The sequence below is a fragment of the Schistocerca americana genome, chromosome 2, assembly GCF_021461395.2.
Source record: "Schistocerca americana isolate TAMUIC-IGC-003095 chromosome 2, iqSchAmer2.1, whole genome shotgun sequence".
Taxonomy (NCBI): domain Eukaryota; kingdom Metazoa; phylum Arthropoda; class Insecta; order Orthoptera; family Acrididae; genus Schistocerca; species Schistocerca americana.
The window spans coordinates 353,835,983-353,863,387 of NC_060120.1; the positions used below are offsets into that span (position 1 = coordinate 353,835,983).

The 27,405-nt window shown below is 43.8% G+C and overlaps 1 protein-coding gene across 1 annotated transcript in view; it reads right to left on the bottom strand.

The window, feature by feature from the left end:
* The window catches only part of LOC124593721 (zinc finger CCHC domain-containing protein 24-like), a 203,578-nt gene that overhangs the window by 19,026 nt on the left and 157,147 nt on the right, over positions 1-27,405 (bottom strand). Inside the window, exon 3 of the mRNA XM_047132033.1 lies at positions 2,073-2,206. Within this exon, the coding sequence (XP_046987989.1) occupies positions 2,073-2,206 (134 nt within the window). The remainder of the gene's footprint in view (positions 1-2,072; positions 2,207-27,405) is intronic.

Below are 27,405 nucleotides of genomic sequence, written 5' to 3' on the forward strand. Positions count from 1 at the left end.
GTAGATCCAACCAAAGACTGCGATTCATTGGCAGAACACTTAGAAGGTGCAACAGGTCTACTAAAGAGACTGCTTACACCACGCTTGTCCGCCCTATTCTGGAGTATTGATGTGTGGTGTAGGATCCGCATCAGATAGGACTGATGGATGACATTGAAAAAGTACAAAGAAAGGCAGCTTGTTTTATACTATCGCGGAGTAGGGAAGATAGTGCCACAGACATGATACGTGAACTGGAGTGACAATCATTAAAACAAAGGCGTTTTTCATTGCGACGGGATCTTCTCATGAAATTTCAGTCAGCAGTTTCCCCTCCGATTGCGAAAACAATCTGTTGGCACGCACCTACAATGGGAGAAATGGTTATCACGATAAAGTAAGAGAAATCAGGGCACGCTTAGAAAAATTTACGTGCTCGTTTTTCCCACACGCCGTTCGAGAGTGAAACGGTAGACAGCTTGAAAGTGGTTCATTGAACCCTCTGCCAGGCGCTTTATCGTGAATAGCGAAGTAATCACTTAGACGTAGATCCTACAAATAAAATCGAGAGGAAGATGATAACACTTCTCACTGAGTCTGACATGTCATACAAAATCGTTAAGGGTCTTAAAACAGAAGCAGCAGTGCTACCACAACTACATCACCTTGCTCAGGTACGCAAGGAAAGAATTCCTTTAAAACCCACATTTAGTAATATTGGTGCAGCTGCATACAAGCTGGCAAAATACTGAAACACATTCTCAGAAAATATGTGGTGAAGTGTGAACACCACATCCGCATCTCTGCCAACTTTGTACATCGCATCAGTCAACTGCGGCTCCAGGATATAGTTTCAGTGTAGTCTCCTTCTTTACAAAAGCCCCATTTGATGATACCAGTATTATGGAGCAAACACCAAGTTTCTGGGACAGTACAATTAAGGATTCAATCAAAATAAAGATTCGGAAAACCTAATAAAAATGGATGTAAGTCTGAATTTAAATGACGATCGGTGTAAGGCACTAAATTTATTAAAACCTTGCCACCATTACATCCATCAGAGTTGGAAAATACAGGGAATTTGCATTTTGTGGCGTATCAGTGCGTGTTCTGTAAAACAAAAGAGCATTAAATGCTGCAGTGGACATCATGACTCGAACTTAACTGTAAATAGTGGCATGAGACCAACAATAGCTCACAGTCTGGTTGGAGTCCCGGCAGCAAGTAGGCCTACACGTAATAGCAAAATATGCAGCACCTGAAGATGACGTACGAGTTGGTTGTCAAAATATTGTGTAGAATATGGAAACATTAACCCTAAGTGAACACGGGGAAGCTCGCTATTAATTATCACTTCTCACTCTTTGTATGACTTTTATAATGTCTTCAGATTTGTCTGACATGAATGTCTATCGTTGGATTAAACACTGTCTTTGGGAGTGAGTCTAACGTATCTTTATTTGGTTTTTTATTAGCAGGTGCAATGTTTTGCTACCACTATACTGAAGTACCCATTGAAACTAACTGCCACTGCTTTCGCCGGCCGAGGTGGCCGAGCGGTTCTAGGCGCTACAGTCGGGGACCGCGCGACCGCTACGGTCGCAGGTTCGAATCCTGCCTCGGGCATGGGTGTGCGTGATGTCCTTAGGTTAGTTAGGTTTAAGTAGTTCTAAGTTCTAGGGGACTGATGACCTCAGAAGTTAAGTCCTATAGTGCTCAGAGCCATTTGAACCATTTTTGCCACTGCTTTCAATGTGTCATCATTTCTGCCAAAGATATTTCTGGGAATTCAATTTCATTTGCATCATTGTTTTTATTTGTTTGTTGTTTAATAATGTTTCGTATTGATTTATTTTATTTTTGTAGTATTTTATTCTGTGACCCACTGTTTAATGAAGAGAAACTAGAGATCTGCAATAGTTGCAGTAATGGAATTTTAATCTTGACTTCAGTCTTGACTCCCCCTTTCATACAGATATAACAGCATTTCAGTTCTATGCTGGATGCATTATAATCATAATATCAAATCTCAAAGAACCCATTCTATACAATAGTGAGTGTAGGGAATCCTTCAGAGAGTAGCACGTGCTTACCTGAGGACAGTCTTTGATGTAGTGACCCTTGCTGAAGCACAAATGGCACATGTAGGCAGGTGGTGGCCGCTTCCCTGGCTTCCGCTCTGAGGGCACACCAATGTGCATATCTCTGAACTGCTCCACCAGGTCAACTGCAACACACCATGGACACTCACTTAAACTTTGCTGTTGCTAAGGTATCCACAACAGAAAAATTCTGGAGAGTAACATGAAGTCTGCCTGTGCATGCATTTCCAAATGCTGCATCTAAAAACAACTACCTCATTGTCTGAAGCTGAACTATACTGAAAATGAAGAAATATAAACATAGGAATTCCATCTTACCTGTAAATGGTATTACATATAGCTCAATGTGTGTATATGGGTTAAGTCAGATAATCGCCTCGACCAGTTTTTCAATTCAGTAGCACATAAACTGCCACAAATACACTGAAGAGACAAAGAAACTGCTACACCTGCCTAATATTGGGTAGTCCCCCCCCCCCCCCCCCCCCAAAAAAAAGCAGAAGTGCCGCAACACGAAGTGCCATGGACTCAACTAATGTCTGAAGTAGTGCTGGAAGGAACTGACACCATGACTCTTGCAGGGTTGTCCATAAACCTGTTAGAGTATGAGGCAGTGGAGATCTCTTCTGAACAGCGTGTGGCAAAGTACATCTACATACATACTCGGCAATCCACCATACGGTGCGTTGCGGAGGGTACCTCGTACCACAACTAGCATCTTCTCTCCCTGTTCCACTCCCAAACAGAACGAGGGAAAAATGACTGCCTATATGCCTCTGTACGAGCCCTAATTTCTCTAATCTTATCTTTGTGGTTTTCCGCGAAATGTAAGTTGGCGGCAGTAAAATTGTACTGCAGTCAGCCTCAAATGCTGGTTCTCTACATTTCCTCAGTAGCGATTCACGAAAAGAACGCCTCCTTTCCTCCAGAGACTCCCACCCGAGTTCCTGAAGCATTTCCGTAACACTCGCGTGATGATCAAACCTACCAGTAACAAATCTAGCATCCCGCCTCTGACTTGCTTCTATTTCCTCCCTCAATCCGACCTGATAGGGATCCCAAACGCTCGAGCAGTTCTCAAGAATAGGTCGTATTAGTGTTTTATAAGCGGTCTCCTTTACAGATGAACCGCATCTTCCCAAAATTCTACCAATGAACCGAAGACGACTATCCGCCTTCCTCACAACTGCCATTACATGCTTGTCCCACTTCGTATCGCTCTGCAATGTTACGCCCAAATATTTAATCGAGGTGACTGTGTCAAATTCTACACTGCTAATGGAGTATTCAAATATTACTGCATTCTTTTTCCTATTCATCTGCATTAATTTACATTTATCTATATTTAGAGTTAGCTGCCATTCTTTACACCAACCACAAATCTTGTCCAAGTCATCTTGTATCCTCCTACAGTCACTCAACGACGACACCTTCCCGTACACCAGAGCATCATCAGCAAACAGCCGCACATTGCAGCCCACCCTATCAAAAAGATCATTTATGTAGATAGAAATCAATAACGGACCTACAACACTTCCCTGAGGCACTCCAGATGATACCCTCACCTCCGATGAACACTCACCATCGAGGACAACGTACTGGGTTCTATTACTTAAGAAGTATCCCAGATATGCTCAACAATGTTCATGTCTGGGGAGTTTAGTGGCCACCAGAAGTGTTTAAACTCAGAAGAATGTTCCTGGAGCCACTCTGTAGCAATTCTGGACGTGTGGGGTGTCGCATTGTCCTGCTGAAATTGCCCAAGTTCGTCGGAATGCACAATGGACATGAATGGATGAAGGTGATCAGAAGGACACTTACGTATGTGTCACCTGTTATAGTCGTAACTAGACGTATCAGGGGTCCAATATCACTCCAACTGCACATTCCCCACACTATTACAGAGCCTCCACCAGCTTGAACAGTCCCCTGCTGACAGGTAGGTTCCATGGATTCATGAGGTTGTCTCCATACCCATAAACGTCCATCCACTCCATACAATTTGAAACAAGACTCGTCCGACCAGGCAGTATGTTTACAGTCATCAACAGTCCAATGTCGGTGTCGATGGGCCCGTGCTAGGCGTAAAACTTTGTGTCATGCAGTCATCGAGGGTACACGAGTGGGCCTTCGGCTCCAAAAGCCCATATCAAAGATGTCTTATGTGGTGTCACCGCCAGACACCACACTTGCTAGGTGGTAGTTTTAAATCGGCCGCGGTCCATTAGCACATGTCGGACCAGCGAGTCGCCACTGTGTGATCGCAGACCGAGCGCCACCACAAGGCAGGTCTCGAGATACGGACTAGCACTCGCCCCAGTTGTACGGACGACGTAGCTAGCGATGCACACTGACGAAGCCTCGCTCATTTGCAGAGCAGATAGTTAGAATAGCCTTCAGCTATGTCAATGGCTACGACCTAGCAAGGCGCCATTAGTAACATTGCATGTATCTAAAGAATCTCACTTGTATCGCCACAATCTCCAGATGTACCAAAAGGATGGATTAAAGTTAAGTATTCAAGAAGCTACGTACTTTTCTTTATAGCATTCATTACGTATCCTGTTTCAGACCTCACGCCTTCCTGCTTTAGCTTAGCGCGTGCCTTTCGGCTTCCTCTCATTGTGTCTAGGCTGTCTTGTATAGACACAACATCTTATTGAATGGTTCGAACGCTGACACTTGTTGATGACTCAGCACTGAAATTTGCAGCAGTTTACGGAAGGGTTGGACTTCTGTCATGTTGAACGATTCTTTTCAGGTGTCATTGGCCCTGTTCTTGCAGGATCTTTTTCCAGTCACAGTGATGTCAGAGATTTGATGTTTTCCGGATTCCTGATATTCATGGTGCACTCGTGAAATGGTCATATCGGAAAATCCACACTTCATCTCTACCTCAGAGATGCTGTGTCCCATCGCTCGTGCGCCGACTATAACACAACGTTCAAAGTCACTTAAATCTTGATAACCTGTCATTGTAGCAGCAGTAACCACCCTAACAACTGTTTCAGACACTTGTCGTCTTATCTAGGCATGTCTGACTGCAGCGCCGTATTCTGCCTGTTTACATATCTCTGTATTTGAATATGCATACCTATACCAGTTTCTTCGGCGCTTCAGTGTATAACTGAAATTGTAGTGCCTTCACACTGCAGGTTGCACAAAATAATATTCTGATCAAACAATCTACCATCTCACATCTGATTTCTTTTTGCAGCAGAATTCTCACACATTTCCTGGATTCAAAAATGATATCTCGTTAATAATTTTTGAGAACATTTCTCACGGAGAATGGCGTTTTTTTAATTACTTAAAAATGAACATGAACAGCTACAACCGCAAGAAACTTCTTTTTACGAGGTTACTGGTTTGGATCTGTTTTAGATCATATTCAGACCTACCACCAGGATGGTAGATGCCACTGTCTACCATCCTGATGGTAGGTCTGAAGATGGTCTAAAACAGACCTAAACTGGTAACCGCATAAAAAAGAAGTTTCTTGTAGTTGTGACTGTTCATGTTCATTTTTAAGTAATAATATCTTGTTGATAAGTTTTCATTCTGAAGTCTGGTTTCATATGACTCTTCGTTCTGTGGGCAAGCTTCTTGTCTCTCGACAGCTGCTGTAACCTACATTCACCTCTACCTACTTACTTTAGTCAGGTCTTGGTCTCCTCCTATTTTTACCTTACTTCCCCCCCCCCCCCCTTGTACATCCATGCGGACCTCCCTCCCTCCGTCCCCCCCCCCCCCCCCCCCACCGCACACACACACAAACCTACCTCCATTCATTGCCATGTTATATATTTTATATTTCTTGATGCCTCAGGATTTGTCCTAACAACTTATCCCTTCTTATAGTTGTGTTACGCCATAGAGCTATTTTCTCCCCAATTTCACAGAGTACATCTTAGTTGCTCAGTCTACTATCTAATGTTCAGCACTCTTCTCTAACACCTTATTTCAAACGCTTTTATTTTCTAATTGTCTGCGATATTAATCGAGCATGTTTGACTTCCCTGTGGGACATACACTGATAACGAAGTGTTTTGTGGTGGTCATTTCTAAGGTATAAAATTTAAATTAAACAACTTACAGCATGTTCAGTTATTGGTCAAGCACACAGTTTTAATCTGCCATGAAATTTCATATTAATGCACACTCCATTGCAAAGTGAAAATTATTTCTACCAAAATACAACATGCCACCCAACCATTGCTCTGTACCCTAAGTTTTGCCTTTTAGCAGTGTAGTCGAGTTTAGAATGTTCTTGGACATACACTCTTACGGGAAAAAAGATGCAACATGAAGTAATTATCCGACTGGTACAGAAATCAATAGATGTGATGTACGTGTACAGTGAACAAATGATTACAATTTCAGAAAAATAGGATGATTTATTCAAGAGATAGAGCATCACAAATTGAACAAGTCAGTAATGTGTTGGTACACCTCTGGCCCTTATGCAAGTAGTTATTCAGCTTGGCATTGATTGACAGAGTTGTTGGATGTCCTCCTGAGGGACATTGTACCAAATTGTCTCTAATTGGCACCTTAGATCATCAAAATCCCAGGATGATTGGAGCACCCTGCCAATAGTGCTCCAAACGTTCTCAACTGGGGTGAGATCCGCTGACGTTGCTGGTCAAGGTAGGATTTGGCAAGCATGAAGACAAGCAGTAAAAACTCCCTCTGTATGTGGGTGGGTACCACCTTGCTGCTATACAAGCTCTGGATGAATTGTCACAAAGGGCAGGGTAGAGAATATCATAGACAGCACTGTGCTGTAAGGGTGTCATGGATAATGACCAAAGGGGTCCTGCTATGAAATGAAATGACACCCACATACCATCACTCCTGGATTTTGGTCCATATGGTGGGCGACAGTTAGGTTGGTGTCTCACTTCTGCCTGGGGTATCTCCAAACATGTCTTCACTGGCCACTGGGGCTCAATTCAGTGTGGGACTTGATAGTGAAGACAATTCTATTCCAATCCATGAGATTCCACGTTAGATGTGCCCAGCACCACTGCAAATGGGCTTGTTAGTTGGCAGAGATCAATGACAGCCTGCACAAGGGGCACTGTGAGCTCAGCCCCATCTCTGTTAGCCACATATTAATGGTCCTTGTGGTCGCTAATTTTATCCCTTGTTACTGTCTGCTTGTTCTTTCTTGATTTGTCCCTGAATTATTTGGTCGGTAATTTTTTTGTGACTTTACATACTTTTTATATCGCAGGACATATGTAAGGCGAGTACTTGTGTGCGGACAGAAGGTGAACTGGACACTAACTGAAAATAGCTTGAAGCTGACAGGCTGCATGCTGCTTTCCTAAGCTGCAGTGACACTGGAGCACCTGTGGTGGAATCTGTAACACCTTTGGTGTTATCGTAGTCCCCTGGAAACCTCGATGTCACTGAGTCTACTGATTCACCCCATTTAAACAGTCTGTCCTGACTCAAGGGTAAGTGACAAGCAGTGGTGGATCCCTTACGTCTAGGGAGAAGAAAAATTTGGGAACCAGCCACACAGTTGTACCACCATTTGTGCAGCCACCAGCAGATAGAGGCTCATGTCATCACGGAAGACACTTGCTGCATGGAGTCGGATGGCTGGATTGATGAAAGGAACTAGCATCTCATGTGGAGTGCAAGTGTGATTCATTATTTGCAACCTTGTACGAGAATCAATCACAGTTCTCTGATTTGGAGCCAAATGAAAGGTTGAAACTAGAGTTTCAGATGGTTTTTTTGGTAATGTCAGATGCAAATTTCTCGATCTCCACTATCGGGTGGAAAATTATAGGGCCTAGTCAACGTATCAGATGTATACCACAAATTGAAAGTGGCTATTACGAGGTGTATGAGAAAAGTAATGAAACTAATTTACTGATTTTTTATCTACCTGAGCTGGCCGGTGTGGCCGAGCGGCTCTAGGCGCTTCAGCCTGGAACCGCGCGACCGCTACGGTCGCAGGTTCGAATCCGGCCTCGGGCATGGATGTGTGTGATGTCCTTAGGTTAGTTAGGTTTAAGTAGTTCTAGATTCTAGGAGACTGATGACCTGAGATATTAAGTCCCACAGTGCTCAGAGCCATTTGAACCATTTGATTATCTACCTAAGTTTTTATTTTTTTCAAACAACAATATTGTCCCCTTCAAAGAAGTTGCCTTCGGCAGCTACACACTGGCGGAGTCGTCGTTCCCAGTCTTCGTATCAGTGCTGAAAGGCTTCAGTTGGTATAGGGCCTTTAACAGGTCGGTCACATTGTTCTGAATGTTCTCCAGAGTCCCAAAATGACGTCATTTTAAGACATTCTACAATTTTGGAGAAAGAAAAGAGTCACAAGGACTCTGATCAGGTGAACAGGGGTTTGTGGGACGACGGGAATGCCTTTTGAGGTCTCAAAAGTCATGATAGGAGTGGCCGCGTAACATGGGGCGTTGTCATGATGCAGAATCCATTTGTTTGGACTGTCCAGCCACACTAGATCCACCCTTTTCCTGAGCCTTTCAAGATCACCCATCGTTTTTATCGCTAAACGTCGGCCTGATTTCACGAGAGCACGCACCAATTCCATGTTTTGCTTGGGTTTTAAAGTTGAAGGTCTCCCTGAGCGAGGTTCATCTTCTGCGTGTTTTCGGCCTTTGAAAATGATTTGTGCCTCCTAAAAACTTGTGTTCTTGATTATGAATGTTCCCCATAGGCATGTTTCAACTTTTCATAGGTCACAGCCGGCCGCTGTGGCCGAGCGGTTCTAGGCGCTTCAGTCCGGAACCGCGCGACTGCTACGGTCGCAGGTTCGAATCCTGCTTCGGGCATGGATGTGAGTGATGACCTTAGATTAGTTAGGTTTAAGTAGTTCTAAGTTCTAGGGGACTGATGACCTCGGATGTTAAGTCCCATAGCGCTCGGAGCTATTTGAACCATTTGAACCATAGGTCACACTCGCGGATTCCCCATGTTCATTGCAAAACTTGAGGGCATGACGTTGCCGTAAATTCCGCTGTTCCATTTTCGTAATACACAACAAGAACACAACTTCACTGATGGCGCTCTCAAAAATTACCTGACTGCTGTAATGAGCAGAAACTCGGTCTCACCCGTCTACACAAGTAGAACAACACAGTGTTGCCAGATCACTCGCAGTGTGGTCAGTCACCTCGTGTGATAACAGAGCGTGTATGGTGTGTAGAGATCAGAAAAGGAGCGAGTAGGAATCTAACGTTGGGCGTTGCATATATTAGAAATCAAGGCCGTGCTCTTACAGCGGGGCTATACCAGCATCTTTCCTGTCAGCTGTTGTACCGGGAGTGTGACGGGTCTGAAAACGGTAGTTCAAAGATGAGTGTACGATCTTCCTGTTGTTAAGTAGCACTGACGAGGTGAAATGATCGATTGTCGGGAACAGATGATGTCTAACGAAGCTTTTTTTTTTGGGAGACGATAATTAAGATGCAGCGTATGCAATTGCATATGTGCTCCACTAGAGAACGAGTGATGTATGGAGAAGTAACATGCTATAGTTCACACTAAAAGCGAATTTCGTCCATTGCAAACAAAGTGGTTGTATTCTTGTTTGTTGCACGTCCATCACGAGGAAAATGTATGTTCCGTCAAACGAAAACTGGGCACAGAACAACGTCACTGTTATGACCTTGCGACTCAAAAGCGCGCTATTTCTGTATTCTCTTGGTCGTGGTAACTTGCATTTATGGACTAATAGCGAATTCTGTAACTTGTCATTCATTTCTGTACCTAAGTTTTTGCAAGCCTGCTGTAAATTTATAATTAATCACCATTTAGAGAATACATGTCATCCCTATGTCCTGCCTTCTTGTACAGTCGTCACAGATTCGGTAATGTGTCGTAAGTGTGTTTGTATCCAACTGTCAGGCATTCTCTGAATAGAGATTAAATAAGTTTACAGTAGTCTTCGAAAAAATATATAAATGTTCGTTTTAAAAGTGGTCAGTGACATTTACTTTGATGTTTCAGCAGATATTTGCAATTTCGGTTTTGCAAAGTGCAGCTGAAGTCAGCCCAAACAAATACTGCACAACACGTCTTACATGTGATACCCAGTGGCGACAGAAAACGTCGGTTTTTTCCCGTTACAAGCAAATTTATTTTTAAAGAGGGATTTTGAATGCCCGTATGACAGAGTGGTCTCAGACTAGTCTAATGCGATGTTTGTTTTATCGATTGCGACTGAGCAGCGCTGCTGCATGGCAGTAGTCAGTGCAGGCCATCGCGGTGTTGTCCGTGTTGCAGTACTGGTTATTTTTCATGTTTCACTGTCCCTGTTAATACGACGTCGTGATAAAACGTAATACCTCCAAATCTTTAATGTGGAGATTCTTAAAGCATTTTAAATGAAACAAACGCTATTAAGATTCTATCTCAATTTGTCATGTCACCGGGCGGCCCATGAAAGACACGGTAATATTTGTTTGGAGTGATTTCAACTGGATATTAATAAACGAAATTCCAAATATGTGCCAAAACACGAGAGAAAATGTGCATAGCGACTCATAGGAGGGAGACCACAAAGCTGTCTGAAGAGAAACCTGTTCGTTGAAACGTCGACAGCGCTATTCTTGTAAATAAATAGCATTATCAACAGAGGATGGGTACTGTTTCCTTCTTTGTAAGAATCAACTTGTGTTTTGACACAGCCACGTCCCAAACATGACAGTTTTCGACAGAATTGTCTAACAGGAAGAAAGGGTTTGTTTCAGTGCTATCAATACGCAGGCACTACATTTTATTTGTGATAATACATGTGCAGAAATGCAGCATGAGGTTTGTAACTAGTCAACAAAAACCAATTCTGATATCTCTCAAGTTCTGGAAGTCGAGAGATACCAGTAAGCACTGCTTAAGACCATGCGCCATGTAGTAGTGTGAGAACAGAAAGAAAGACGATAGTATGCGTGCCGACTCGCCACGCTGTCCATCGTAGTTATACACGAGCCTGCGGATGCGAACAGAGAACGCCGGTTAGCCTGCTACTCAAGGTGCGGCAGTGCCATTACGGGTACAATGTTGCGCGCACTCCGTTAGCTCTGTAGTATTTCTCAAAAGATTTTACGGAAACTAATCGGTAAAAAATTGACTTTCAACTTACTTATGGTTTATATGTCAGCTTCATAGTGAAGTGCCCCAAATTTCGATTGCTCTTCAACAGTGGGAAGCAAGAAGGTGCTTAAAACTTTAATGTAGGCCTGTGCTGTGATAGCGCCACGCAAAACAACAAGAAGTGCAAGCACCTCCATGAAAAACACGACCACACCATAACACCACCGCCCCGAATTTTACTGTTGGCACTACGCACGCTGGCAGATGACGTTCACCGGGCATTCGTCATATCCACACCCGGCCATGGGATCGCCGCAGAGCTGGAATTAGCGCACCAGAACCGCAACTGCACATCCATAGAGAGGCGACAGGTCTTCTTTTCAGATGCTTCACGTTTTATCCTCTAATGATGTGAAATGACTGAAAGAAAATTCTCTACGACAATTGCTGAAGGTGTCTAGGCCGGAGGAGGGAGCGTTATGGCCTGGGGAATGTTTTCGTGGCATTTGCTGGGTGATCTTGTCATTTTAGAAGGCACATGGATCAACACAAATATGCATCTATCCTTTGTGAACATGCCCACACTTACCTCCAGTTTGTTTTTCCTCAGCACAGTGGCATCTACCAGCAGGACAATGCAGTGTGTCTGACAGCTCGTAGTGTACGTCCATGGTTCGAAGAGCATCAGGATGAGTTTGCTGTACTCACCTGGCCACCAGTCCCCCGAATTAGAACACAGTCGAGAATCAGGGGGCACAGAACCTGTCAATACAGTAGAATGGTTACGGGTGCCTTAGTTCACCTCTGATTTGATCACGGTGGATGCCACCGAAACTCGTATCAGATGAAGAGCAAGATGTTAACCGTCTGTACTATTGTCTCGAGACATTACGCGATTATTACAGTGGCTAGCTACAGATGTAGCAAATCTCCCCACAATTAGAGAAACACTGCAAAAGACAAGCGATCGTATCTATAATATAAAAATGAATCGCAAAATGTGTTGGTAAGCGCATAACTCAACAACGCCTCGACCAATTTGGCCAAATCTTTTTTTAAAATGTTCGTTGAAGTTCAAGGATGGTTTTTACGGCGAGAAAAATTAGAATTATTGCTGGAAAAACCCTAAAAATAGCCCTTTTCTTTTTCCTATACAAATGATTTGTAACTAAAACGTAGTCAATTTGAGCTTTATTGCTATGGTATAAAGTTCATATTAAAATGAATCGCAAAATGTGTTGGTAAGCGCATAACTCAACAACGCCTCGACCAATTTGGCCAAATCTTTTTTTAAAATGTTCGTTGAAGTTCAAGGATGGTTTTTACGGCGAGAAAAATTAGAATTATTGCTGGAAAAACCCTAAAAATAGCCCTTTTCTTTTTCCTATACAAATGATTTGTAACTAAAACGTAGTCAATTTGAGCTTTATTGCTATGGTATAAAGTTCATATTAAAATGAATCGCAAAATGTGTTGGTAAGCGCATAACTCAACAACGCCTCGACCAATTTGGCCAAATCTTTTTTTAAAATGTTCGTTGAAGTTCAAGGATGGTTTTTACGGCGAGAAAAATTAGAATTATTGCTGGAAAAACCCTAAAAATAGCCCTTTTCTTTTTCCTATACAAATGATTTGTAACTAAAACGTAGTCAATTTGAGCTTTATTGCTATGGTATAAAGTTCACTGTTGTCTAAGCAATGTAGGTGTGTTCCTAACGTCAAAGATCATATCTATCAAAACAATGTGCGTGTGTGCGTTGGAGCACAGAATACATAGTTGGAGAAGTTTAATGTCGCGTTCCGAAACTCGCGTTTCTTTTGTATTAGTTTCGGCACGCGAGATAAAATGCATCAGTTTCCACGTCATTACATCAGTCAAACAAAAATCGCGTTACAATTCGTACGGCTTAAAAGGATTTGACTTCAAGTCATATAAAATTAAAAAAAAAAAAAGTTGTCTGTGACCTAATCTACTGAGTTTGCTTTTGTCAACTGATACACGAAACAAATTCGTGTTTTGTGCAGAGTGTTTACTTAGTTAGTGTTTGTTTAGTTCGTGATTAGTGAAAAACTAATTTATATTTGATATGCCTCCTATAAGACGAAGCAATTTAGGTAGAAGAACCAGAAATGCTACAAACCAAGCTAATTACCGATCTAATCGTACGGCACAAGAACGTGACGACGGAAATGAACGTGAAAGAATTCGGATATCACAAACGCGTGAAGCGCGAGCGCGACATTCAACTAATAATCGCGCAAGTTTGAATCGAGCTGCTTTCAGTTACGATGTGTCAATTGACTACAGTAACTACCAATGTGTTGTTATTGGTTCTATGAACTCGGTTTGCTCACACTGTAAGGCATTAAAATACAAAAACGAAGCCAATGGATTGTGTTGCGCAAATGGTAAAGCGAAATTGATACCATTGGACCCACCACCAGAACCATTGTACTCATTGGTTTCAGGAATAGGAACAGATTCTATACACTTTTTGACACATATCCAACAATATAACAATTGCTTTCAAATGACTTCATTTGGGGCAACAAATGTAGTTCGGGAAAATTTTATGCCAACTTTCAAGGTATGTATTATAGCAGTTACTCATAATTATTTTAGCGAACAAAATTTTCTGTCACAAAAGTTAAGATGTGTCACTAATCTTCAATTTCTTAATCACTTATATATCACTTAGTCATCATATTATATGGTGATTTTATATTTTATATTTGATAGATATTAGTTCAAACTAAATATATACTTTTTAAGATCAAATATTATTTAAGTTTGATCACTGACAATCCATTAATTTATACCACACCATAATATTGTATTTTATTTACAGATACAAGGGCAAATATATCACAGAGCAGGTTCACTGTTACCAGTGTCAGATAGCGACAACAAATTCCTGCAAATTTATTTTATGGGCAATTCACCACAAGAAATTGATCTGCGTTGTGCACATAACAATTTAGTAAAGAGGTCTATTGTAGAACAATTACAAACTTTATTTCATCAACACAATCAATTGATTATATTGTTTAAAACTGCCCTGGATCTGATGCCATCCGATAATCACAAAATTGTAATCAGAGCTGATAAAACACCTGCAGGTCAACATACAAGACGTTTTAATGCACCAACTATTGATGAAGTTGCTATCGTTGTAGTTGGAGAAAACTTGGAATCCCGTGATATTGTTTTACATCGTCGGAATGATCAATTACAACGTATAAAGGAAACACACCGCTCATATGATGCACTGCAATATCCCATTATATTTTGGCAAGGTGAAGATGGCTACGATTTCTCAATAAAAATGATAAATCCCATTACAGGTAACTAAAATATTAATTTAGCTATGGCGATAATATCTCAGTCATTATATTATGTATTTTAATTTTATATTTGAATGTTATTAAAAGAAAATCTATTTACAGGTTCTGAAACCAACAAAAAAGTCAGTTCAATGAACTATTATTCATACCGCCTAATGATTCGGGAAAATGAAGAAAATCACATATTGAAATGTCGGCGATTATATCACAAATATGTTGTTGACATGTATGTAAAAATTGAAACGGAGAGATTAACATTCATCAGGTTGAATCAAACCAAACTCCGATCTGAAGAGTATATTCACCTTCGAGATGCGATTAATACGCACAGAATGTCGGTCGGATGACTATTCTTCCAGCAACATACATCGGAAGCCCTCGGCATATGCACGAATATGCTCAAGATGCCATGTCGTATGTTCGTCATTATGGTACAGCAGATTTGTTCATCACATTTACATGCAATCCGCAATGGATACACATGATTAACAATAAAGCGATTACTTACTTTTAAATCCTTATATATGTTTTATTTAATTATTTTTTATTCACAACGCCCTATCACCAGGGTGACGGTTCTGTTCAGGAGAATTTTTTTAAATACGTAGGCAAAAAAACTGCCATATTACAAATCTTTTTGACAGGACGAAGTCTGTCGGGTCAGCTAGTAGTCTATAAATATATGTAGTAGTACATCTTAACAGAGGGTAAATATATAGAATCTTCGCTGACCGGCCTACAGTAGATCTGAACTTTTGTTTCCTGTCTTCTTATATTACGCATTATACAGTGCAGTTCTCCAGTCACGCTGCCATGATCATTCTGGACTCACATGACAGATGCGTTCCTGAAACATTCTTTTTCCTCGAAGTCTTCACACAAGGGCATGTCTATTGTGATACTACACCCAGAACCAGAAAGTGTTGCCAACTCTTCAAAACAAAATAAGCTCGATCTGTGTACAAAAAATTTGTATTATTGTGTAATTTTATTTTTGCAATAATTATAATTTATAAGGTATTTAAGGGGGGAGGGCGGACGTATACGAAAATGCAGAAAGATAGATATTGTTAGCTAACTCCAACTATATGAAGTGCCGTTTAATCAAATTTTATACGCAGACAAGCCAGACGTAATCAATGTTTATACTATTTTTAACTAATTCTTTTTTCGTTGAAATCAAGTTCTTGAAATACACGAGACTCTCTCTAATCCGGCCCTCAGTAGTTCGGCCTCTCAGTAATCCGGCGCACATCAAAAAACACGTGCACAATGAATTATAGTGCGCAACAATGCTTAATTAAACAATGCTGTATATACCGTATTTGAAATTGTAGCTTTCTTTACAGTTCGGAATCATGTCTTCTAAAAGGAAACACGTTACGCTAGACATCAAGCAGAAACTCGCAATTTTAGATAAGTTAAATCGAGGTCCTTCGCAGAAAGCCATAGTTGCTGAGTTCAATGTTGGACGAGCAACTATTTGTGACATCAAAAAGGAAGAAGATGTTATTCGCCATTACTCAGCACAAATGGACTGTGAGGTGGGAAAACGGAAAGTTACGCGAAAGAGTGAGAATGAAGAACTGGACGTAGCTGTTTATAGATGGCAGCTGCATTTAACAAACAACTTTGGGGTAGGAACTAGTTTGCAGCGAACGAAGGTTGGCTATCAAACTAGAAAAAACGACATGACATTCGGCAGCTGACAGTCACCGGGGAAAGTCGCTCAGCTAACGATAAGGATGCTGGCGTGTTTGTAAGCAAGATACGGAAGATAATAGAGGAAGACGTTTTAACTGCTGATGCCTTGTATAATGCCGATGAAACAGGACTCTTTTACAAGATGCTTCCTTCAAAAACATTAACTGCCAAGAACGAGAAGGAAGCTCGTAGTTACAAGTAACAGAAACACCTCGTAACATTAATGGTGTGTTGTAATGCAAATGGGAATCATAAACTACCGCTTATGGTGATTGGAAAATCCCAACATCCACGTTGTTATCAACACACTGACGTAAATACTACTCTACCAGCGCAGTATTGCGCTCAGAAGAGAGCGTGGATGGACAGACAAATATTCTCTCGGTGGTTCCATGAAACGTTTGTACCAGCAGTGAGAAAGGAGCTAAAGAAGAAGAAGCTTCCACTGAAAGCTATCCTTATAATTGACGATGCTCCCAGTCATCCTTCAGATGTTTCTCAAAAGTCGTATGGTACACAAGCACTCTTTGTCTCACCCAATATGACAGCCCTAATTCAGCCCATGGGCCAGGGAATTTTGGAATCAATTAAACGTCATTATCGACATTCTCTTCTCGTCTCCTTGCTGAACGAAAGTGAAAACGACTCTATCGAGACTCTGCTGAAAGCTTGGTAAGCAATTAACATACGTGCAGTTGTTTCCCAAGCAGCCAAAGCATGGGATAAAGTGGAGAGCACCACCGTAATGAAGACCTGGAGAAAATTGTGGCCATCCATTGATGCTGAGTTAGATCCAGTAGTGAGTGACAGCAATGAGCCAGTCAATCTGTAATTATCAATTACTTTGTACACTGACATGTTCCACAACCTTCCTGGAGCAGAAGAAATTGATGATGATGATGTTACTAAATGGCTAAACAAGGAAACCTGTGATACAGACCAAACTTTAACAGATGAAGTAATAATCAAAAGCGTGCAAGAAAGTAATGGTGAACGTGATCAATAAGTGGGCACAGGAGGAGAGAGTATGAAGATGTCTCACACTGCTGGTGCTGAAGCTGACGATGTCTTCCAGGCATACATTATGCAACAACCAGATACATGCAGTACCGATGTAATGCTTGTAAAGCGGTTGCGTGATACAGCATGCCACCAATGCGTATCATCATTATTTGCTGCGCTTAGCTTTTAAATAGTTTTTCTGGGAAAACCTAGCGTAGTTTTCGCGTCTCGTATTTCAGTGAGTGTTTCTTGATTATCAGAGTAGCTCATCAGAAGATTATCTTGGGAATTTGTCACCGTATAGAGTAGGGTAAACATAGTCATGTGTAGGGACTGTGGTTGTTGTGAGCGGACGCAAGGAGAATTGGCCACTCTTCGGGGGCAGGTGGAGGCTTTGTCTGTTAGGCTCATCGAGCTCGAGGCGCAGGCGTCGGCTCGTAGTGGCGTTGGGGCAACTGTGGTGAGACCTATGCCTACTTCGGTGGCCTTGGAATCACATGGAACCCCTGATGTCGCTGCGTCTTCCGGCAGTGAGCATCTTACCGGTCAGCCATCACTCCAGGGTGAATGGCGGACAGTGGTGGGCTCGTGCGTGCCTGGCCGAAAGGCGAAGGTGGGATCTGGCCGCGTGGCAGCTGCCTTACCCCTTTCCAACAGGTACGGGGTGCTTCCTAGTGGTGATGACATCGTTTCCGAGCCACCACAGGATGCCTCGCCTGTTGGGCCAGTGGCCGATTCTCCGGCAAGGTCCCGACAGTCACAGAGGGCGGGCCTATTAGTTATAGGGAGCTCCAACGTTAGGCGGGTTATGGAGCCCCTCAGGAAAATAGCGGGTAGGTCGGGGAAGAATGCCAGTGTGCACTCGGTGTGCTTGCCGGGGGGTCTCGTCCGTAATGTGGAGGAGGCCCTTCCGGCAGCTATTGAACGCACTGGGTGTGACCGGCTGCAGATAGTAGCACATGTCGGAACGAATGACGCCTGCCGCTTGGGTTCTGAGGCCATCCTTGGTTCCTTCCGGCGGCTGGCTGATTTGGTGAAGACAACCAGCATCGCACGCGGAGTGCAAGCTGAGCTTAATATCTGCAGCATAGTGCCCAGAGTCGATCGCGGTCCTCTGGTTTGGAGCCGTGTGGAGGGTCTAAACCAGAGGCTCAGACGACTCTGCGACTATAATGGTTGCAAATTCATCGACCTCCGTTATTGGGTGGAGAACTGTAGGGCCCCCCTAGACAGGTCAGGCGTGCACTACACACCGGAAGCAGCTACTAGGGTAGCAGAGTACGTGTGGCGTGCACACGGGGGTTTTTTAGGTTAGAGGGACCCCCCCTTGGGCGAAACGATAAAATACCTGACGGCTTACCAGAGAGGACATTATCATCGTTGATAAAGAACGTCCGTCCTCAGAGACCAAAAACAGGAAAAGTTAACGTAATATTGGTAACCTGCAGGAGTATCCAGGGCAAGGTTCCTGAATTAGTATCTCTTATTGAAGGAAATAGTGCGCATATAGTATTAGGAACGGAAAGTTGGTTAAAACCGGAAGTGAACAGTAACGAAATCCTAGACACAGAATGGAATATATACCGCAAGGATAGGATAAACGCCAATGGTGGAGGAGTATTTATAGCAGTAAAGAATTCAATAATATCCAGTGAAGTTATTAGCGAATGCGAATGTGAAATAATCTGGGTTAAGTTAAGTATCAAAGGTGGGTCAGATATGATAGTCGGATGCTTCTATAGACCAACTGCATCATCAACCGTAGTAGTTGAGCGCCTCAGAGAGAACCTGCAGAACGTCGTGAAGAAGTTTCGTGATCATACTATTGTAATAGGGGGAGACTTCAATCTACCAGGTATAGAATGGGATAGTCACACAATCAGAACTGGAGCCAGGGACAGAGACTCTTGTGACATTATCCTGACTGCCTTGTCCGAGAATTACTTCGAGCAGATAGTTAGAGAACCAACTCGTGAAGCTAACGTTTTAGACCTCATAGCAACAAATAGACCGGAACTTTTCGCCTCCGTGAATGTAGAAGAGGGTATCAGTGATCATAAGTCAGTGGTTGCATCAATGACTACAAGTGTAATAAGAAATGCCAAGAAAGGAAGGAAAATATATTTGCTTAACAAGAGTGATAGGGCACAAATCGCAGAATATCTGAGTGACCACCATCAAACGTTCATTTCTGAGGAAGAGGATGTGGAACAAAAATGGAAAAAATTCAGAAACATCGTCCAGTACGCCTTAGATAAGTTCGTACCGACTAAGGTCCAAAGCGAGGGGAAAGATCCACCGTGGTATAACAATCATGTACGAAAGGTACTACGGAAACAAAGAAAGCTTCATCATAGGTTTAAGAGTAGTCGAATCATAGCTGATAAGGAAAAGCTGAACGAAGCGAAAAAGAGCGTAAAGAGAGCAATGAGAGAAGCATTCAACGAATTCGAACATAAAACATTGGCAAACAATCTAAACAAGAACCCTAAAAAGTTTTGGTCATATGTAAAATCGGTAAGCGGATCTAAATCCCCTATTCAGTCACTCGTTGACCACGATGGCACCGAAACAGAGGACGACCGAAGAAAGGCAGAAATACTGAATTCAGTGTTCCGAAACTGTTTCACTGCGGAAAATCGTAACACGGTCCCTGACTTCAGCCGTCGCACGGACGCCAAAATGGAAAATATTGAAATAAACGATATCGGAATTGAAAAACAACTGCTATCACTTAGTAGCGGAAAAGCATCCGGACCAGACGAGATACCCTTAAGATTCTACAGTGATTATGCTAAAGAACTTGCCCCCTTTCTATCAGCAATTTATCGTAGATCGCTGGAAGAACGTAAAGTACCTAGCGACTGGAAGAAAGCGCAGGTCGTTCCCATTTTCAAGAAGGGTCATAAATCAGATGCGAATAATTATAGGCCTATTTCGCTTACGTCAATCTGTTGTAGAATAATGGAACATGTTTTGTGTTCTCGTATTATGACGTTCTTAGATAATACAAATCTCCTTCATCATAACCAACATGGATTCCGCAAACAGAGATCATGTGAAACTCAGCTCGCCCTATTTGCCCAAGAAATTCACAGTGCCGTAGACACTGGCGAGCAGATTGATGCCGTATTCCTGGACTTCAGGAAGGCATTTGATACGGTTCCGCACTTACGTTTAGTGAAAAAAATACGAGCTTACGGAATATCGGACCAGGTTTGTGATTGGATTCAGGATTTCCTAGAAGAAAGAACACAACATGTCATTCTTAACGGTTCAAAATCTGCAGATGTAGAGGTAATTTCGGGAGTACCGCAGGGAAGCGTGATAGGACCTTTATTGTTTACAATATACATAAATGACTTAGTTGACAACATCGGTAGCTCCGTGAGGGTATTTGCAGATGACACGGTTGTCTACAAGAAAGTAGCAACATCAGAAGACTCGTACGTACTCCAGGAGGACCTGCAGAGGATTAATGCATGGTGCGACAGCTGGCAGCTTTCCCTAAACGTAGATAAATGTAATATAATGCGCATACATAGGGGCAGAAATCCATTCCAGTACGATTATGCCATAGGTGGTAAATCATTGGAAGCGGTAACGACCGTAAAATACTTAGGAGTTACTATCCGGAGCGATCTGAAGTGGAATGATCACATAAAACAAATAGTGGGAAAAGCAGGCGCCAGGTTGAGATTCATAGGAAGAATTCTAAGAAAATGTGACTCATCGACGAAAGAAGTAGCTTACAAAACGCTTGTTCGTCCGATTCTTGAGTATTGCTCATCAGTATGGGACCCTTACCAGGTTGGATTAATAGAAGAGATAGACATGATCCAGCGAAAAGCAGCGCGATTCGTCATGGGGACATTTAGTCAGCGCGAGAGCGTTACGGAGATGCTGAACAAGCTCCAGTGGCGGACACTTCAAGAAAGGCGTTACGCAATACGGAGAGGTTTATTATCGAAATTACGAGAGAGCACATTCCGGGAAGAGATGGGCAACATATTACTACCGCCCACATATATCTCGCGTAATGATCACAACGAAAAGATCCGAGAAATTAGAGCAAATACGGAGACTTACAAGCAGTCGTTCTTCCCACGCACAATTCGTGAATGGAACAGGGAAGGGGGGATCAGATAGTGGTACAATAAGTACCCTCCGCCACACACCGTAAGGTGGCTCGCGGAGTATAGATGTAGATGTAGATGTAGACAGTTAAAAATTAGGGACATGTTTCATTCTGAGTGATACAACTGCGTAATTATGTACAGTATACTGTACACTCAAGTACTAAGTTTTCTTTGAAAATTAATGTATTTTGGGATTTAATAAAGTACAACCTCTGTGTTTAAAAATCGTATCTTTTGCTTTAATAAAGTACAGTACACTACATCCCCTATGGTAAAAAACAAAATAAATGAAAAAATTTCAGACGCTCAAATAACCTGCTAATCTGGCACCCATATGCGCCAGGAATGGCCGAATTAGCGAGAGTTTTGTGTATAATCTTCTCATAACAGCTACGTAATTAACTTTAAAACAACTTCAGGAAATAATTGTTCCATAGGCTTTTGCATCCTATCTTAAATGTGTGTATGATATTTCATTTTCATGCCTTTAGTAGCACAAAGAGAATGTATAGCATAGATCAGAGACGGTCAACATTGAGATTCGCGAGCTGTGCCCTCGCAGGAGAGCCGTAATGCTCAGTGTTGCCAACAACACGCTGTCTGAGCACTTGGATGGAGGAGAAGAGGGGTGCCCCACCGCCATGCCACACTGCCTAAGCGCTTGGATGGGGGAGAAGAGGGGTGCCCTCCACTATGTCACACTGTCTGAGCATTTGGATGGGGGAGAAGAGGGGTGCCACACCGCCACACCATGCTGTCTGAGCGCTTGGATGGTGGACAAGAAGGCTGCCCCACTGCCATCTCACACTGTCTAAACGCTTGAATGGGGGATAAGAGTGGTACTCCACTGCCACGCCATGTTGTCTGAGCGCTTGGATCAGGGAGAAGAGGGGTGACCCACTGCCATGTCATGTTGTCTGAGCGCTTGGATGGGGGAAGAGGGGTGCTCCACCACCATGCCATGCTGCCTGAGTGCTTGGATGGGAGAGAAGAGGGGTGCCCCACCGCCACATCATGCTGCCTGAGTGCTTCGATGGGGAAGAAGAGGGGTGCCCCACTGCCACATCACACTGAATGCTGGATGGGGGAGAAGAGGGGTGCCCACCACAACATCATGCTGTCTGAGCACTTGGATGGGGGAGAAGGGGGGTGCTCCACTGCCATGTCATGATGTCTGAGCGCTTGGATGGTGGAGAAGAGGGGTGCACCACCACCACCTCACACTGTCTGAACACTTGAATGGGGGAGAAGAGGAGTACCCCACTGCCACACCATGCTGTCTAAGCACTTGGATCGGGGAGGGGTTCAAAAAAGGGTTCAAATGGCTCTGAGCACTATGGGACTTAATATCTGTGGTCATCAGTCCCCTAGAACTTAGAACTACTTAAACCTAACTAACCTAAGGACATCACAAACATCCATGCCCGAGGCAGGATTCGAACCTGCGACCATAGCAGTCGCGCGGTTCTGGACTGCGCCTAGAACCGCTAGACCACCGTGGCCGGCTGGGGAGGGGTGACCCACTGCCATGTCATGCTGCCTGAACACTTGGATGGGGGGAAGAGGGGTGCCCCTCCACCACATCATGCTGTCTGCACACTTGGATGGGAGCAAAGAGGGGTGCACCATCGCCACCTCACACAGTCTGAACGCTTGAATGAGTAGGAAGAGGGGTACCCCACTGCCACGCCATGCTGTCTGAGCGCTTGGATTAGGGAGATAAGGGGTGCCCCACTGCCATGTCATGCTGTCTGAGCACTTGAATCGTGAAGAAGATGGGTGACCCACTGCATGTCGTGTTGTGTGAGCACTTGGATGGGGGAGAAGAGGGGTGCTCTACTGCCATGACATACTGTCTGAGTACTTGGATGGGGGAGGCGTGCCCCCACGCTACATCACATTGTCTGAATGCTTGGATGGGGAAGAAGAGGGGTGCCTCACCACCACACCATGCTGTATGAGCGCTTGGATGGGGGAGAAGAAGGGTGCCCCACCTCCACCTCACACTGAACGTTTGAATGGGGGAGAAGAGGGGTACCCCACTGCCACACCATGCTGTCTGAGCACTTGTATTAGGGAGATGAGGTGTGCCCCACTGCCATGTAATGCTGTCTGACCACTTGGATCGTGGAGAAGATGGGTGACCCACTGCCATGTCATGTTGTCTGAGCACTTGGATTGGGGAGAAGAGGGGTGCTCCACTGCCATGCTATACTGTCTGAGTACTTGGATGGGGGAGAAGTGGGGTGCCCCCATGCTACATCACATTGTCTGAATACTTGGATGGGGGAGAAGTGGGGTGCCCCACTGAGACACCATGCTGTCTGAGCGCTTGGATGGGGGAGAAGAGGGGTACCCCACCGCCACCTCACACTGTCTGAACGCTTGAATGGGGAAGAAGAGTGGTACCCCACTGCCACGCCATGCTGTTTAAGTGCTTGGATCGGGCAGAAGAGGGGTGACCCACTGCCACATCACACAGAGTGCTTGGATGGGGGAGCAGAGGGGTGCCCCACCACAACATCATGCTGTCTGAGTGCTTGGATGGGGGGAAGAGGGGTGCTCCACCACCATGCCATGCTGCCTGTGCGCTTGGATGGGAAAGAAGAGGGGTGCCCCACTGCCACATCACACTGAGTGCTTGGATGGGGGAGAAGAGGGGTGCCCCACCGCCACATCATGCTGCCTGAGTGCTTGGATGGGGAAGAAGAGGGGTGCCCCACTGCCACATCACACTGAGTGCTTGGATGGGGGAGAAGAGGGGTGCCCCACCACAACATCAAGCAGTCTGAGCGCTTGGATGGTGGAGAAGAGGGGTGCCCCAACGCCACATCACCTTATCTGAATGCTTGGACGGGGGGGAAGAGGGGTGTCCCACTATCATGCCATGCTGTCTGAATGCTTGGATCGGGGAGAATACAGGTTCCACATCGCCATGTGATGCTGACTAAACACTTGGATGGGGGAGAAGAGGGGTGCCCCACCGCCACCTCACACTGTCTAAACGCTTGAATGGGGGAGAAGAGGCGTACCCCACTGCCACGCCATGCTGTCTGAGGACTTGGATCGAGGAGAAGAGGGGTGACCCACTGCCATGTCATGCTATCTGAGCGCATGGATGGGGGAGAAGAGGGGTGACCCACTGCCATGTCATGTTGTCTGAGTGCTTGGATGGGGGGAAGAGGGGTGCCCCACCACCATGCCATGCTGCCTGAGTGCTTGGATGGGAAAGAAGACAGGTGCCACACCGCCACATCATGCTGCCTGAGTGCTTGGATGGGGAAGAAGAGGGGTGCCCCACTGCCACATCACACTGAGTGCTTGGATGGGGGAGAAGAGGGGTGCCCCACCACAACATTATGCTGTCTGAGCGCTTGGATGGTGGAGAAGAGGGTTGCCAGAACGCCACATCACCTTATCTGAATGCTTGGATGGGGGAGAAGAGGGTTACCCCACTGCCATGCCATGCTGTCTGAGCACTTGGATCAGGGAGAAGAGGGGTGACCCAATGCCATGTCATGCTATCTGAGCGCTTGGATGGGGGAAAAAGGGGTGCCCCACTGCCACCTCACACTGTCTGAACACTTGAATGGGGGAGAAGAGGTGTACTCCACTGCCACACCATGCTGTCTATGCACTTGGATCGGGGAGGGGTGACCCACCGCCATGTCATGCTGTCTGAGTGCTTGGATCGGGCAGAAGAGGGGTGACCCACTGCCATGTCATGCTGTCTGAGTGCTTGGATTGTGGAAGAGGGGTGCCTCACCACCATGCCATGCTGTCTGAGTGCTTGGATGGGGGGGGGGGGGGGAGAGGGGTGCCCCACCACCACATCATGCTGCCTGAGCGCTTGGATGGGGAAGAAGTGGGGTGCCCCACTGCCACATCACACTGATTGATTGGATGGGCGAGAAGAGGGGTGCTCCACTACCATGTCATGCTGTCTGAGAGGTTGGATGGAGGAGAAGAGGGGTGCCCCACCACCACGCCATGCTCTCTGAATGCTTGGATCGGTGAGAAGAGGGGTGCCCCACCGCCATGTCACGCTGTCTGAGCGCTTGGATGGGAGAGAGGAGTGGTGCCCCACCACCATGCCATTCTGTCTGAGCACTTGGATGGGGGAGGAGAGGGGGAAACTGCGAACATGCTGCATTTAAATGACACTGCAGTCGCACTGCGTGTAACTTGGTTTTACATTTCATATTTCTCAACAACGTAGATCAAAAGCGAATCTATTTTTCAGTATAATTTCATTTTTTTGGTGCACTGAAGACATAATTTTTATCTGGAACAAATTACCAGCATATGGACTCACACAGACTGTTCCACATATTTTTATGTTCTGATTGGTATGTAATCTTGACTTATTTAGTTTCGTAACCGGAAAATTGTGTTTCACACAAATATGTAGATCGAAATATTGTAGCATTTTTGAAACCTAATTACGGAAAGTAGAAACTCCACCTGAGGAAAGTAATGTAGACGTCCTGGACAATTTTAACGTAAAAAGTTTTGTCGTTGAAACGAGAATTACCTCGCAGGTCAGTCAGTTACATCTGCACATGCGCAGGGCCGCTTTCAATCGAAACGGCAAAGGGTCTCGAAAACATCTCGAAAACAGATTTAAGATTGGCAATGTCCTCAAAACTTTTAGGAAACAATGCTTGTAATTCTTTCTAAGCCACAATGAAATCTTCAGACCTTTCTTTTTCCTTGGACGACAACGAGGTTAGGGAACCGGACTGTGTTCGTCAGATTTTTCCCTTGTACAATGCGAATTTCTTTTTAAATGAGGAGTCCTAGGGGAAAAAGCTGATAAGTCACAATTCTTATTTTTTTCAGGAGATGAAATTTAAAGTTTCAAGACCCATAAAATTTTAGTTTTTCAAGTTATATTCTTCATTTTTGTTTTAGGCCTTAATATATCTTTCAGAGAAAGAGTACTGCTGAAATTATACACATCTGAATAGGGTTTACAATATTATGATGCTTTTTTATTACCAAGGCCGGTTGTACCGCTGAAACATATGACAAGTCCACAACATATTGCAGGTAACTACAAGATTTCAAATTCATGTTACAACAAATTATCTCATATAATCATTTAATAATCTTCTATAAAAGGTCCTGTGCTTTTTCGATGGTGGATTAATGCAAAAGACGATCAAAATACACTTGCACTCTGTATTTCTCAGCAGATATTTTAAGATCACCTGCAAAAAAACCAGAATCCCTTAATTTAAATAGCTATATGCCTAATACTAAAAAAATATTTGTTTCAATAAATAAAAAAAACTTTCAAATCATACTGCTGTAAAAGAATTACTATACCTTCATATTTAGCAGAGGGTAGGCTGAACTCACCTTATTTCAGGCTGGAATCTTGCTCTTTCTTTCCACGAAGAAGTAATGAAGCTTGCTTATATGCTCCATTGTAGCTTCTTCTATACCGAACCAATGCTGTATGGTATTGTGTTACTTCCAATTCTCTTACTGGCCTGGACTGGAAAGGGAGTTTCTTCTTGTGTATTGTATTATCTAAATGCTCTGTCCGGCATTTGATTATCTGTGGTTGCTCCTCAATATAAGTGATGACAAAAGGCGAAGGGTGTGTGTGTGAATTCTGAAAAACTGACACCAGTCCTTTGGAATTTGACACTCCTGAGTGTGGTCTATCATACCAATATTTTTATCACATTCGAGGTACGAATGACCTCTTATGGGGAATGTCATCTTTACATAGTCCAATCGTTTTTGTGTATGGACCAGATGGTAAAGGAATCTGAACACAGCGGCATTCTTGTTTTGCCCTCCATAGGAGTCACAGAAGATCTCCAGATGTCTGACTTCTGAATTTAGAAAATTGTGCACAAAATGATGAAGGAACGATGAAACTTCGTCTACTCCTCTTCGGCCTGTGCTCTCTGGATACATGTGAAAATAGCTGTTCCCTGTTGCCAAAACATGAACATTGAATATAAATAGAGAAAACTGTCGTTTACAATAAACTTCATTTGTCTACATATTTGGACAAGGCAAGTTTTTACTATAGT